Source organism: Momordica charantia (genome assembly GCF_013281855.1).
Source record: "Momordica charantia cultivar OHB3-1 chromosome 1 unlocalized genomic scaffold, Mcharantia_2.0 BLBB01000001.1, whole genome shotgun sequence".
NCBI lineage: Eukaryota > Viridiplantae > Streptophyta > Magnoliopsida > Cucurbitales > Cucurbitaceae > Momordica > Momordica charantia.
The window spans coordinates 19,866,631-19,880,076 of record NW_028275157.1 but is presented as its reverse complement, the minus strand read 5'-3'; the positions used below and the strand labels follow the sequence as shown (position 1 = coordinate 19,880,076).

Here is a 13,446-nt window from a genome sequence, read left to right as displayed (position 1 = left end):
ATTCCTTGGCAGCCAAGCTCGACCCTCAATGGAATGGGTTGGCTTTCTTGGTGCCTCTGTCGCATGCCTCCATAAACAAAATGAGGGGAGCTGCTGAGGTGCGTGGAAAGTTGTCATTAATTTGGTTTTATCTTCAAGATTCTCCGAGCTGTCAATTCTCTCTTGGTCTGGTTGCTGATCCACCCTCACGTTGCTAGCCACTCACTCGCCCCCCACCGCCAGCCAACAGGTACAGGTTCAAACCTTTTGTATTGTTAATTATTTTGAAATCTTATTGACTGAATAGGGATCTCGAATGAACAATCTGTGAGTATCAGATTGTAAACAGGCAGTGCCTGCTGCCTCTTAAGATGCCATTTTTCTGTCTTTTAAATCACATAGTGCCAGATCTTATGTAGAAAAATTATGAACAATATAAATCGACTAATTTGGTCAATATGTTAGCAGAGTCACTAGGCGACCATTTCCTTTGATAATATCCATTACTTTAAAAGGGATCGCTTCTTTTAGTATATTATAAATGTTAGGTAATGGGTTTTTTTAGAGGGAAGGAGTCTTAAATCCATAGAATATTTCAAGTTGTTTGTGTCTACACACTAAAATGTATTTACTTTGGCTCATTAACTACTTAATAACTTGTTTATATGTTCTGACATGACATTGAAATTCCCATTGCTTTAAATTATTGATCTTTTTGATTGAAGGCATTTAGTTACACGTTCTTGGAATTCTATTAGTCCTCCCTCGGATAGAGCTTTTCCAGTTCTCCAAATTTTGGTCCACTTCTTCATTACTCCTCCCTCCTCTAGTCCTGGATAGAGATTTCGCCGAACCTAGCTCGATTGGTAAATACATATATCTTCAGTTAAAAAGTTGTAGGTTCGAATCCCCACTCCAACACGTTGTACCGTTCTCTTTTACCCATCACTTTTCCCCTATCAATATCAAGAGTTGACCGCAGAATTTTGTTTATTTGTTCCATCTTTAAGTCAAAACTTGTTATATTGGCGGTTAAATTACATGTTTGGTCCTCGAATTTTTCAAGTTGTATCTAATAGATTTCAAACTCTAAAAGGATATCTAATAAGTCTCTAAACTTTAAAAAGTGTATAGTAGGTCACTAAACTTTGCGTCCAATAGGTTCCTTATCTATTAGACCTACAATTGTGTACATCCAACCTTTAAATCTTGCTTCTATTAAGTAATTTTTTTTTTAAGTCTAATAGTTGAGAAATCTATTAGATATTTTTTAAATTAAGAAAGCTATTAAACAAAACACTGTAAATTTAGATACCTATTAAACCATGCTTAAAACTTTAGGACCTATTAAATTATAGAATACAACTCCAACTTAATTTAAGATTAGCAGGTTTGCATGAAGCCAAGACAATGAGCAAAAGTGGTGTGGGGAGCAGCTTTTTGTTGGGACTTGCAAGGCTGTGGTGGATGGTTGTGTGTGTGTTCAAGTGAGAGTGAGGCCAGCGATAAGGCCAAAACTGTCAGGTCTTCTAGCTGTTACATTTTTCACAAAGGCTAACGCCGAACTGGAAATGCAAATGAGATAATTTTTTAGTGTTTTATCTGCATTTTTGTTTGAGTAGTACTAGAAGCTGGTTTTTTTTTTTCTTTTTCTTTTACAGAAATATAAATATATTTTAACTTTTTCGTTAAAATTATAACTTTTTAGATGTGATTTGACTCACAAAAATATTTAGGTCCTTAATCGTAATAACTTATTTCTATGTTGATTATTATTGAATATTTGATAATTCATTAATTTTTTTAAAATTTTATTTTTGCATTTCTCTTTCTTAATTGTCAAATATTCAATGGTAGTCGCCATAGAGATATGTTCTTATCAGTAAAGATCTAAATATTTTCCTTTAACTAAATTGAATTGTTATGTAACTCATTTCAATTGAGTCTATCACTTGACTAATATCATTTTGATTTGGTAGGAAGTCAATTTAATCTAAACCAATTTGATTGGAGAATAATTAGTCCTCATAAAATAAATAAGCATGCTCACTCTTTAAATGTTTAAGAGAAAAAAGTCTTTTAACATGTTGGCCGGCTATTTAATACAAGGAAATAAAATATGGTTGTTCATTCAAGTGTTCTCTGTTTATCTACAGTGAAATTGCATTCGATTAATGAAATTACACAAAATTCAACTAATAAAATACTTTCAAATTGAATTGCAATGCTTAAAATTAGCCATAAAAATATCTAATATATTCCTTAATTGTCTTCATTCATCAAAGACAAAAAAAAAAAAAAAAAGGAAGAAGAGAGAATCGATTGATGTCTCGTCCTCGTCATTGACTTAAAACCATAGAGGACAACACCATTTATTTGTTTTAGGCATGTTTGGATTAACGATAATGATAGAAAATGTTTTTTTTTCGGGGCAAATATAGTGATAGAAAATGTTGCCAATTGGTCAATGGTGCAAAATATAAACATAGGTTGCCAATGAACAAAACATATTCTTTCTTCCCCATTAAACGAAGGACTATACACATTTCATACCCTCAAAATATCATTATACACTCAAAATATCTTTAAAACAAAATTGAATTTATAAGAAAGTAACTTGAGATTTGAAAGACATTATCTATTGTAGATTCTTATACCTATCATTCTATATTATATAGGAATAGTCTAAAACTCTCACTTTATAAAAGTTTTGAGGTAAATACTATCTGGTAGAACTTTAGCAGTAAAAAGTAATTCATTTATTAAGGTATGATTACCATCTTTTTTACATTTCCTTCCGGAAAACAAAAGAAAAAACAAAATAAAACTAATTTCTTCCTATGTTGTGTTTTTTGGACACTAATCTAGATCACTGCACAATCATAGCCTATCTCATGCTTCACTTTATTTATTTTTCATTTTTGCTAAAATTCTTCATTTTATTTTTAGTTTCACATTTTCCAAATTTAGAATTGTTTTAAAAGAAAAATATATATTTTTTTTAGATAAGGAAAAAAAGAACAAAATAAATTCTTTAATACCAAGGGCAAACTCCAAAAAGGAACAAAATATAAGATATAGCAATATATAGTTTATGGACTAAAATTATATTACGAAAAATATGAAATATTAATTGTTGGGTGTTCTAGGATCCTTAAAAGGTGTTTTTTTTTTCAATGAAAAGGATCATTGAAAGTTAAATCTATTAATAAAAGAAAAACACTGTAAAATTAAACATAATTTAATAGTTAAGACCTTGGTTAAAAAAGAAAGAACCATTAAGGCATTACTATTTAATAGTATATTTAAAGGTCTAAAAGTCAAATCTATCACCAACATTTATATGTTACATCATTAATTAAAAAAAACACTAATACTGACTACTCAGACATAAATTAGAAGTATATGAAAACAAGTAATTTTTTGTTTTAACGTTACTAAGGACATCTTGGTAATATTAAAAAAAAAAAGGATTCACTCATTTTCGCATATTTCTAAGCTGTACATTTTTTAATTTTATTTCTGGTATTGGAAGGGAACTTAAAAGTTAGAAATTAGAATACTATTTTAGATAAGAAGAAATATTTAAAAATATATTGTTGAAAAAAATTGCTTAGCTGTTATCCACCCCCATTACGATCAAAACCTCCATTATTATCTGCGTAACTGAAGGAGGGAGGAGGATAGGGAAAGAAGAAGAAGAAGAAGAAGAATACTCGTAGCAGCAGCTCCACGCCAGCTCAGTTCTCTTCCAGCCTTCGTCTTCTCAATTCTTCAACCCTAACAAGAAGAAGAAGAAGAAGAAGAAGAAGAAGAAGAAGAAGAAGAAGAAGAAGAAGAAGAAGAAGAAGAAGAAGCCGTCTCTCTGTGTTTTCTGCATATTTTTTGCCCTAAAATCTCCCACCTTTAACCCATCCCAGTTGACTGTGAAAGAGAGGGCATGTGGGCGACGGAGGAGAGCATCGGCCAGCGGTGGAGAAGGCCTCCGAGCCGGAGAGTGTTGTTGGGGCATTGTCCTTTTATTTGACTCTGTTTTACTTGCCTTTCACACTCTCTACCTGACCAAAACCCGCAACTTTTAACGCATTCGCTTTCTCTGTCTTCCTTGGCTGGATTCTGATGTACATATACTACTCTCTCTCTTCTCCCCTCGACGTTCAGACTGGTTCTAGGGTTTGGAGTACTCTCTCTAGTGTGGGCACACTCCATCAATGAATCGTTAGGGTTTTGTTTTTATTTTTTCCACATTGTCACCAATGAATCTCGTTTCCTATTTACATCACGCAGCTTGCTGTGTTAGCTTCGTTTATCTGCTTGTCGTCTTGGTATCCGCAGCCTCCGATTCTGAGCTCAACTCACTGCTTGAATTCAAGAAGGGGATTCTGAGAGATCCGCGCAACGTTGTCAGCAGCAACTGGGATTTGTCCTCGGTTTCGAACTCTGATGGCTGCCCTCGGACCTGGACCGGGGTGTCCTGCGATGAGAACGGTAATGTATCTGCAATTGTGCTGGACCGGCTTGGCTTGGCTGGGGAGTTGAAGTTCCAGACTCTGATTGGGCTCAAAAGCCTTAAGAATTTGAGTCTTTCGGGAAATGATTTCACTGGACGGCTTGTTCCGACTCTTGGGACATTATATAGTCTGCAGCATTTGGATCTGTCTTCGAATAGATTTTACGGGCCGATCCCAGAGCGGATCAACGATCTCTACAATCTGAACTATCTAAATTTCTCAGTAAATGACTTCAGTGGTGGGTTTCCAGTTGGTAGATTGAATCTTAATCAGCTCAAGGTTTTGGATTTGCACTCAAATCGGCTATATGGGAACATTGGCCTGCTGGTTTCCCAGCTGCGGAATGTGGAACATGTTGATTTAAGCCACAATGAGTTCTACGGAGGACTTTCAATTGGCTCCGACAACATTTCTAGCCTTGCTAATACGTTGAAAAATTTCAACTTAAGTTACAATAAATTGAATGGTGGATTCTTCGACGTTGACTCTCTCGTATTATTTCGAAACTTGGTAGTTTTGGATATGGGTCATAACCAGATTATGGGGGAATTGCCTTCATTTGGGTCCTTGCCTAATTTGCGGATTTTGAGGCTTGGTAATAATCTTTTATCTGGCTCGGTGCCCGCAGAACTGTTAAACAGTTCTTTGCAATTGGAGGAATTGGATCTTAGTGGAAATGAATTTACAGGTAAAGAACCACTTGTCTCATTATCGCACCATTTATGGTTTACATTTTTGATCTCCCAACTTAGATCTTTATGGGATCTATTCAAGCCATACACATAATGGTTATTTCTTTTTCTTTTTGATGCGAAAATGTAATGATTGAAAAACTAAGAATTCCTTTCGGTATTTATTTGTAAGAACATAATTTTCTGTCTATACTTGAAATCACTAAGTCACATGTACGATGATGTTGTATTTTTAGACTTATAATTTGTTAAGTTCAACTGGTTTTGGTTTCATGAAAGAACCATTTCTTTTACTTTTATGCATTATACAAAGACTTTGGGATCGTTCTTGTAGATTTCAGTTTGATATGAACTTTAAAATAACCTGTCTACTACTTGTATAAATGAACTTCGTTTTTCTAGATCTATAATCCTATCCACGTACGTTACATTTTGCTGAACGTGATTCATCATTAACCTTGCAGGTTCAATTCTTCACGTTGGCTCTTCTACCTTGAAAACTTTGGACCTGTCATCAAATGCTTTATCTGGCGACATATCAGTTTTGCAGACTTGGGAAGCCAATTTTGAGGTTCTTGATTTAAGTTCAAACAAGTTCTCAGGAAGCTTCCCAAACTCAACTTCCTTCTTTCAGGGATTAAAGGTTCTTAATGTCAGTAGTAATTCCTTAGTAGGCCCTTTGCCCTTTACAATCGGGAACTATCCTAGCATGTCTGCAGTTGACTTCAGTTTGAATGATCTTAGCGGTACTATCCCTGCTAGTTTCTTCACATCTGTTACCTTGATCACCCTCAATCTTTCGGGAAATAAGTTCACTGGTCCCATACCCCTTCAAGGTTCAAGTGTTAGTGAGTTATTAGTTAAACCATCAGATCTGCCAATGGAATATCTTGATCTATCGAATAATTCCTTGGTTGGTGGGTTGCCTTCTGAAATAGATAAGTTGGGAAGGCTCAAATTGCTTAATGTTGCAAGGAATGAATTATCAGGATCACTTCCAGATCAATTGAACAGATTGAGTAACTTGGATTTTCTTGATTTATCGAACAATAAATTTACAGGTCACATTCCCGATATGCTTCCCAACCTACATGTTTTTAATGTGTCCTACAATGATCTCTCAGGTGATATTCCAGAAAACTTAAAAAGCTTGCCTATCTCATCATTTCGTCCTGGAAATGATAAGCTTAGCATACCAAATGATGATTCAACAAACTCAATTGGAAATAATTTTCCTGAGCAGGGAAGACATCGTACTTCTAAAGCTAATATCCAAATAGCTATTATTCTTGCTGCAGTTGGAGCAGTTGTGATGATTGTTTTTCTTTTACTGGCTTACCACAGAGCACAAATTAAAGAGTTCCATGGAAGAAGTATATTTAGCAGTCAAGGTACTGAGAGAGACATTAAGGTAGAACGTTTCAGGCCATCCCTTTTCAAATTCCAACCGAACATTCAGCCTCCACCAACCTCTTCAAGTTTTTCAAATGACCATTTACTAACCTCCACTTCAAGATCATTATCTGGGCAGGCAGAATTTTCTTCTGAGATTTCTGAACATGTTTTGCCTGGGGGTGCTGCAACAAGTTCATCGTTGATTATTCCTAATTTGCTTGACGATCATCCTGTTACTACTGGGAGAAATTCCTCTCCAGGTTCCCCATTATCTTCCTCGCATCAATTTGCTGAAGGGCGTGAACAACCTGTGACACTAGATGTGTATTCACCAGATCGGTTAGCTGGAGAATTGTGTTTTTTGGACAATTCACTGCTATTTACTGCTGAGGAATTATCCAGAGCTCCAGCTGAAGTTCTTGGTAGAAGCAACCATGGAACATTATATAAAGCTACTCTGGATAGTGGACTCATGCTGGCTGTTAAGTGGTTGCGTGTTGGACTGGTCAAACATAAGAAAGAATTTGCCAAGGAAGTTAAAAGAATTGGATCAATGAGGCATACGAGCATTGTTCCTTTAAGAGCATATTATTGGGGTCCCAGGGAACAAGAGCGGCTTCTTTTAGCTGACTATATTTTGGGAGATAGCTTAGCTCTACATCTTTACGGTAAGAGTATTAGAAACTTTTTTTTCATATTTGGATATTTCCTTGCTTATATTTTACTATTGCCGACTGTATGGAACTGCACATGGCCTTTTAGGCGTCGCACTTTTTTTTGAATTTTTCACCATTGGTTTAATCCCTAGGAAAGCTGAATCTTTTTGGTCCATATGGACATTGCATAATATTGCCGTTGACTAAGTTTTTTTTTCTTCCACCCGTTCTGTGTAGTTTACACAGTTGATAACATCATTGTGAAAAACTATGGCATTACCCTTTTTGTCACAGCATTAGCATGTAAGGCATACTGATGCTAATAGCTTGTGAGGGGCATCTAAGGACACGTTCTTGCACTATGCATGCATAAAAATAAATGATTGGTCATTGGTAAATGGAAGAGAATACCTTGGAAAATGGTTTTTCATGATAAACTGAAGCCAAAACCATTATTTTCTTTTCTGTTGGAGTATCGTTCAAGCCTAGAATGATCCCTTTATCGTGAAAAACTTTTGAGAGGCTCTATCAATAGCTCGGAGTTCCATGTAGGATGGATACTATTTCAGCACTCGTTGCTTCCATGACACTCATTTCTGATCTATAACTTTTACGTAATTATTCTTTATCCAACACACTGTTTTCACCCTAAGGTTTTTACATTGTTGATATCAATCTCGCTCACTCTTTCAGATTCTACTATAGAAAACAGTACTTCCATTAGGTATAGACGTGCAAGCAAAGTCTGCTATAGAATCCAGCAGCCTAAGAAAACACCATGAAAAGAAGCCTGTGATACAAAGCTCTACACAAAGCTACTATAAGTCTTTCAAACAAATAAATCCCTTGTATTGTCTGTATTTGTAATAATAAAAAAATGCAAAATTAGAAAGTAATATAATCTCGAGAGAAGCAGTAAAGTGGACTAAACCACAAAACTTAACTATTAGTAAGTCTACGATAATAGATCAGCCACCCTAATTCCTATTACACTTGTACCAAACGCTACAGAGAGTAGTAAATCCCTGGCTTGCCAAGTTTCCATCCTCCCTATACTCCACAAGAATTTGGATACAGGAGATAATTTCTACAGAACTCAGGGAAGCTTGAAGAGATGCGAGAGTCTTGTGCCTTCATCGTAGTTTTAGGCTCTTTCAGCAAATATTTGGAAGTTGTGGAAAAACTTATTTGTCCATTTGCCATGGACACACTTGATTGTTGTCAATGAGGTCTAAATTAGACCGTCTAATGACCAGTGTCGTAGTTTTGGGCCTCTTGTAGCTGCTTGTCTTAACCTAAATAGCTCGTCACCTAGTCCCTGCCCATTAATTGCCATCTTAAATTTTTAAAATTTTGATTTCTTTAGTGCGACGTTTTTGTTATACATTTTTTGGTTAAATTATGATTCTAGATTCTGTAATTTGCTACTTTGATTGGTTTTATAGTTGCAAATAAATGGACAGTTGAGGTCACATCAGCTTCGTGACAATTTAATTAGATGATAGTGTCCAAGGGCAAAATTGATAGGCTTCTTAAAGTACAGACTTCAATTTTTTGCTGTAGCAAAATTTGGAACTGTAATTATTTTATTTAACTTTTATTATTATTATTTTTATATAAGAAACCAATTCATGCCAGAAGACAAGCAAACACGGGAGTGAAAGATGAGAAATCTCCCTAACAGTCTCAAAATTCAACCCAAGGTTGCAAGAAAATGAACTATATTTACGGTAGTAGTTGGGAGGAAACACCAACTAGACTAGAGGTGGGAAATCGTGTAAGATCCCACAAACTACTAAAACTTCCAGACTTATCTTTGAAGACATTTCTATTTCTTTTCATTCAAATCTCGTAAAAAAGAGCTTTAATAGCATTTCTGTTTAGAGTTTTATTAGGTTTATCTCCATATGATTGTCCGCACAACAATATGAAATGACCTGCTTTCACTGATGCAGTCTCTATGTTCATTATTTTGTTTGTAACTACCACGTCCAAAATCTCTCTGGGATGTCAATTTATAACAGGGAACAAGAATGTTAAGCCTTGTGCTTGGCAACATAAATTCCTGCCAAGTCTGCAATTATTTATTATAAGTAACTCACCAGGCCAGATACCTGAATATTCGTGGAAATTGATTTTGTATAAACACCAGAATATCACCATCCTTGACATGCTTGCATACTTTTTACTTGCAGAAGTACTTTCTCCTTCAACTAGACTCTCTCTAAGATTACTTTGTGTTCGAGTGATTCATTTTATTATCTTGTTTTTTTGGCAGAATCAACACCTCGAAGGTATTCTCGGTTGTCGTTCAGCCAGAGACTAAAAATTGCAGTGGAAGTTGCTCGCTGCCTGTTATACCTTCATGACAGAGGCCTCCCCCATGGAAACTTGAAGCCAACAAATATAATCTTAGCAGGCCATGATTTTGATGCCCGGCTCACTGACTATGGACTTCACCGCTTGATGACACCAGCAGGCATTGCGGAGCAGATACTCAATCTAGGAGCGCTTGGATATTGTGCTCCAGAATTGGCTTCTGCAGCCAAACCTGGTCCATCCTTCAAGGCTGACATTTATTCATTTGGAGTGATTGTAATGGAGCTATTAACCAAAAGAAGTGCAGGCGACATAATATCGGGCCAATCGGGGGCTGTCGATCTCACGGATTGGGTGCGTCTATGCGATCAAGAAGGACGAAGAATGGACTGCATAGACAGAGATATCATCGTTGGAGAAGAGCCGTCAAAAGCTATGGATGAACTGTTGGTGGTATCCCTCAGGTGCATTCTCCCTGTAAATGAGAGGCCTAACATCAGACAAGTCTTCGATGATTTATGTGCTATATCTGTTTGATTTTCCACCTCCCCCTTGTGTACATGCGTCTTGGAATTAGTTTTTTTTTCCTCGCGTTCCTCGACCCAATTGTTTTTGCTTCCTATTTTTCACTTCGTATTGGTTTCAGCCTACTGATTTTTGGGCTAATTGTCACCATTTTATTGTAAATGGACAACCCATCCATTGATTTTTTCTTCTTCTTTTTCTACAAGAGTTTCAGTTTGATGTTAAAAAAAATGTCGCTCACTTTCAATGTCCTTCCCTCTCGTTTGTTTTATCTTATCAATCATACATACCCTTTTGGTGGCAGTGCCAACATTTGGACTTTACCAGATGCCCCTTTCTCTTCACCCTTCTTTTCATTAGGGGACTAAGATATCCATAAATTAGTTCATTATCAAACTCATAATTTGAAGAAATGATAGTATTTGGACAGTTTCACAGTGTTAAAAAGGACTTTTATATCGAAAATATAAGGTTGTCAATTGATTTTGAGATGAAATTTTATAAATATTAATACGTATATATTGCGATGTTTGGTATTGTGAATTTCAAGTTACAACCCACCATTCCAATGACAAGTTCAAGTTCTTTTTAGTCTGGGAGAAATATAAGTATTTATTTGGTAATTGTTTCTTTTTTCTTAAAAAAGTATTTACAAAATTGTGTAGAAACGTTAGGAATAACAAAATCAAGTTTTTATTTAATATTTTTGTTTTCAGTTTTTTTTAAATATAAATAAAAATATTATTTTATTAATATTAACTTAAGGTATAATAACTATAAAAAAATAAATATAACATAAAAGTTGAATAGTAGGAAAAATTTTCATATAAAATTTATACTTTTCTTTACTTAAAATTTTAGAGAACGACAAACAAAAAATAATTATTAAATATGTTTTTTTAATAAAAATAGAAAGAACAAGAAAGAATTATTAATAACAGTTTTGTTTTTATTATATTAATAAAGAAAAATAAATGTCCTCACATTACAGTTTCAAATCTATCCAATGTTTTTAAAACGAGTATAAATCAGTAGTAATGGATATGTATTTTAAATTTGATGTAAAAGAAAAACCACCGGCAAAGTTTCGTTTCAGATTTCTGTTTTAAAAAATCATTTACCCTTAATAAGTATTTTCTATTGAATTCGAAATGCAAATTTTTTAAGTTTTATCCAATAACTTTTCCGGCGGTCCGCCAAACACCATGAGAAGTGGTGATGTCTTCACTGCCTCCACATTTCAACCGATTTTCGAAGTTTTCAACTGTCACCTGGTGGAACTCCAACATAAGGGACGCTGTAAATCATGGCCATCCGTTCAAAGCCCTCGTCCTTTTCCGTCAAATGAAACTAAATGGTCTGCAACCCAACAATTTCACATTTCCCTTCATAGCAAAAGCCTGCGCGAAGCTCTCCAATCTTTGTAACACCCAGATCATCCACACCCATGTCGTCAAATCCCCATTCCACTCTGATATCTTTGTTCAGACGGCCATGGTCGATATGTATGTCAAGTGTTGTAAAGTGGAGGATGCGTATAACCTGTTTGAGAAAATGCCTGTTAGGGATATTGCATCGTGGAACGCTATGATTATTGGTTTTGCCCAATTTGGCTCCCCTGATCGAGTTTTTCATCTGTTTGTAGGGATGGGATTAGTGGGAATTCGGCCAGATCCAGCTACTGTCATTGGGTTGACTCGAGCAGTTTTATCTGCCAAAAGTTTAAGATTCTTGAAAGCTGTTCATGCTATTGGGATTGAAACAGGATTAGATGCTGATGTCTCAGTTGCTAACACTTGGATTGCTGCTTATTCCAAATGCGGTGAACTGCAGGTAGCAGAGATGGTATTCAAGGGGATTCAAAAGCATGCAAGATCTTCTGTCTCGTGGAATTCATTAATTTCATGCTATGCAAAGTTTGAGAGATATTTAGATGCTGTAAATACCTACAAAGGATTGATCTGTGATGGATTTAAGCCTGATGCAAGTACGATTATTAGCCTGCTTTCCTCTTGCATGCAACCTGAAGCACTAGTTTATGGTTCCCTTATTCATGGCCATGGTGTACAATTGGGCTGCGATTCAGATATTTCATTAACTAACACCCTTATATCAATGTATTCAAGGTGTGGAGATATTTTCTCGGCTAGAACTTTATTTGATGGCATGTCCATTAGAACTTGTGTTTCATGGACTGCCATGATTAGTGGGTATAGTGAGGTGGGGCGCATTGATGAGGCCTTAGTATTATTTAATGCTATGGAAGAAGCTGGTGAGAAACCTGATTTAGTTACAGTTCTTTCCCTGATATCAGGTTGTGGTAAAGCAGGGGCACTTGAGCTAGGACATTGGATCGAACGCTATTCATATTTACATGGATTGAAACAAGATGTGGTTGTTTCCAATGCATTAATAGACATGTATGGAAAATGTGGAAGCATGAGTGATGCTCGAGACGTATTTTACGGTTTGCCTAATAGAACCATCGTCTCTTGGACGGCCATGATTGCAGCTTGTGCTTTGAATGGGGAATTTAGAGAAGCCTTAGATATCTTCCATCTGATGTCAGAGTCGGGAATAATGCCAAACCATGTCACGTTTGTAGCTGTTCTTCAAGCTTGCTCTCATGAAGGCTATCTTGAGAAAGGGAGGGAATGTTTTATGATGATGACTGAAAGATATGGTATAAATCCTGGTTTGGATCATTATTCCTGCATGATAGACCTGCTTGGACGGAAAGGGAAGCTAATTGAAGCCTTGGAGGTTATTCAAGATATGCCTATGGAGCCTGATGTGGGCATATGGGGTGCATTGCTTGGTGCTTGTAAGATTCACCGCAACATGCAAATCGGTGAATATGTGTCTCGTAATCTCTTTGAATTGCAGCCGCAGGTTGCAGTTTCGTTTGTTGAGATGGCTAATATATATGCATCAGTTGGAAGATGGGATAGAGTTGCAGATATGAGAAAAATGATGAGATCAAACAAAGTGAGGAAATCTCCTGGGAAAAGTACTGTTCAAGTGAATGGAAAGTCTCATGTGTTTATTGTTGAGGACAGAGGCCATCATGACAGCTTGCTTATTTATGCAGTGTTGGAAAATTTAACTCTGCAGTTGAAAGAAGAAGAATCCACGTCGCATGCCCAGATAACTGTTGAAAATGATATGGAATTATGCTGATTGTCCTTGTTCCAATTCTTATGGTTAGAATAGAAAGACAAGTTTCTGGAGGTGGTGTCATGTTCAGGTCCGTTATTTTGCCACCCATATAATCTTTTAGCATCTTCTCAAAGAAATTGCTGGAAAGTGTACTTCTTTGGAAACCTTTTAAGATGACGAAATGAGCCCCATTTCACCTGTCTACCGATG

General features: G+C 36.0%; 2 protein-coding genes and 1 long non-coding RNA gene across 3 annotated transcripts; all 3 read left to right on the top strand.

Annotated features, from left to right (window-relative positions):
* Positions 1-18: 18 nt before the first annotated feature.
* LOC111005547 (uncharacterized) lies at positions 19-1,578 on the top strand. Its single transcript, XR_002600748.2, has 2 exons — positions 19-229; positions 1,370-1,578. It is a non-coding gene; the product is annotated as an uncharacterized LOC111005547 (long non-coding RNA).
* Positions 1,579-3,610: 2,032 nt separating this feature from the next.
* On the top strand, positions 3,611-10,328 carry LOC111005548 (Leucine-rich receptor-like protein kinase family protein). Its single transcript, XM_022277073.2, has 3 exons — positions 3,611-5,178; positions 5,647-7,245; positions 9,512-10,328. Exons 1-3 carry the CDS (start codon positions 4,236-4,238, stop codon positions 10,087-10,089), a joined length of 3,120 nt encoding a protein of 1,039 aa, XP_022132765.1. The 5' UTR covers positions 3,611-4,235; the 3' UTR covers positions 10,090-10,328.
* An 825-nt stretch (positions 10,329-11,153) lies between these two features.
* On the top strand, positions 11,154-13,438 carry LOC111005926 (pentatricopeptide repeat-containing protein At4g19191, mitochondrial). Its single transcript, XM_022277624.2, is given in 2 exon segments — positions 11,154-13,209; positions 13,212-13,438. Coding segments are annotated over 2 exon segments (1,938 nt in total). The 5' UTR covers positions 11,154-11,295; the 3' UTR covers positions 13,236-13,438.
* The last annotated feature ends 8 nt before the right edge of the window (positions 13,439-13,446 follow it).

Coding starts and splice junctions, on each gene's coding strand:
- LOC111005548 (XM_022277073.2), top strand. CDS start 4,236: ATGAATCTCGTTTCCTATTTACATCACGCAGCTTGCTGTGTTAGCTTC. Junction 5,179..5,646: donor TAGTGGAAATGAATTTACAG/GTAAAGAACCAC, acceptor TTAACCTTGCAG/GTTCAATTCTTCACGTTGGC. Junction 7,246..9,511: donor CTTAGCTCTACATCTTTACG/GTAAGAGTATTA, acceptor TTTTTTTGGCAG/AATCAACACCTCGAAGGTAT.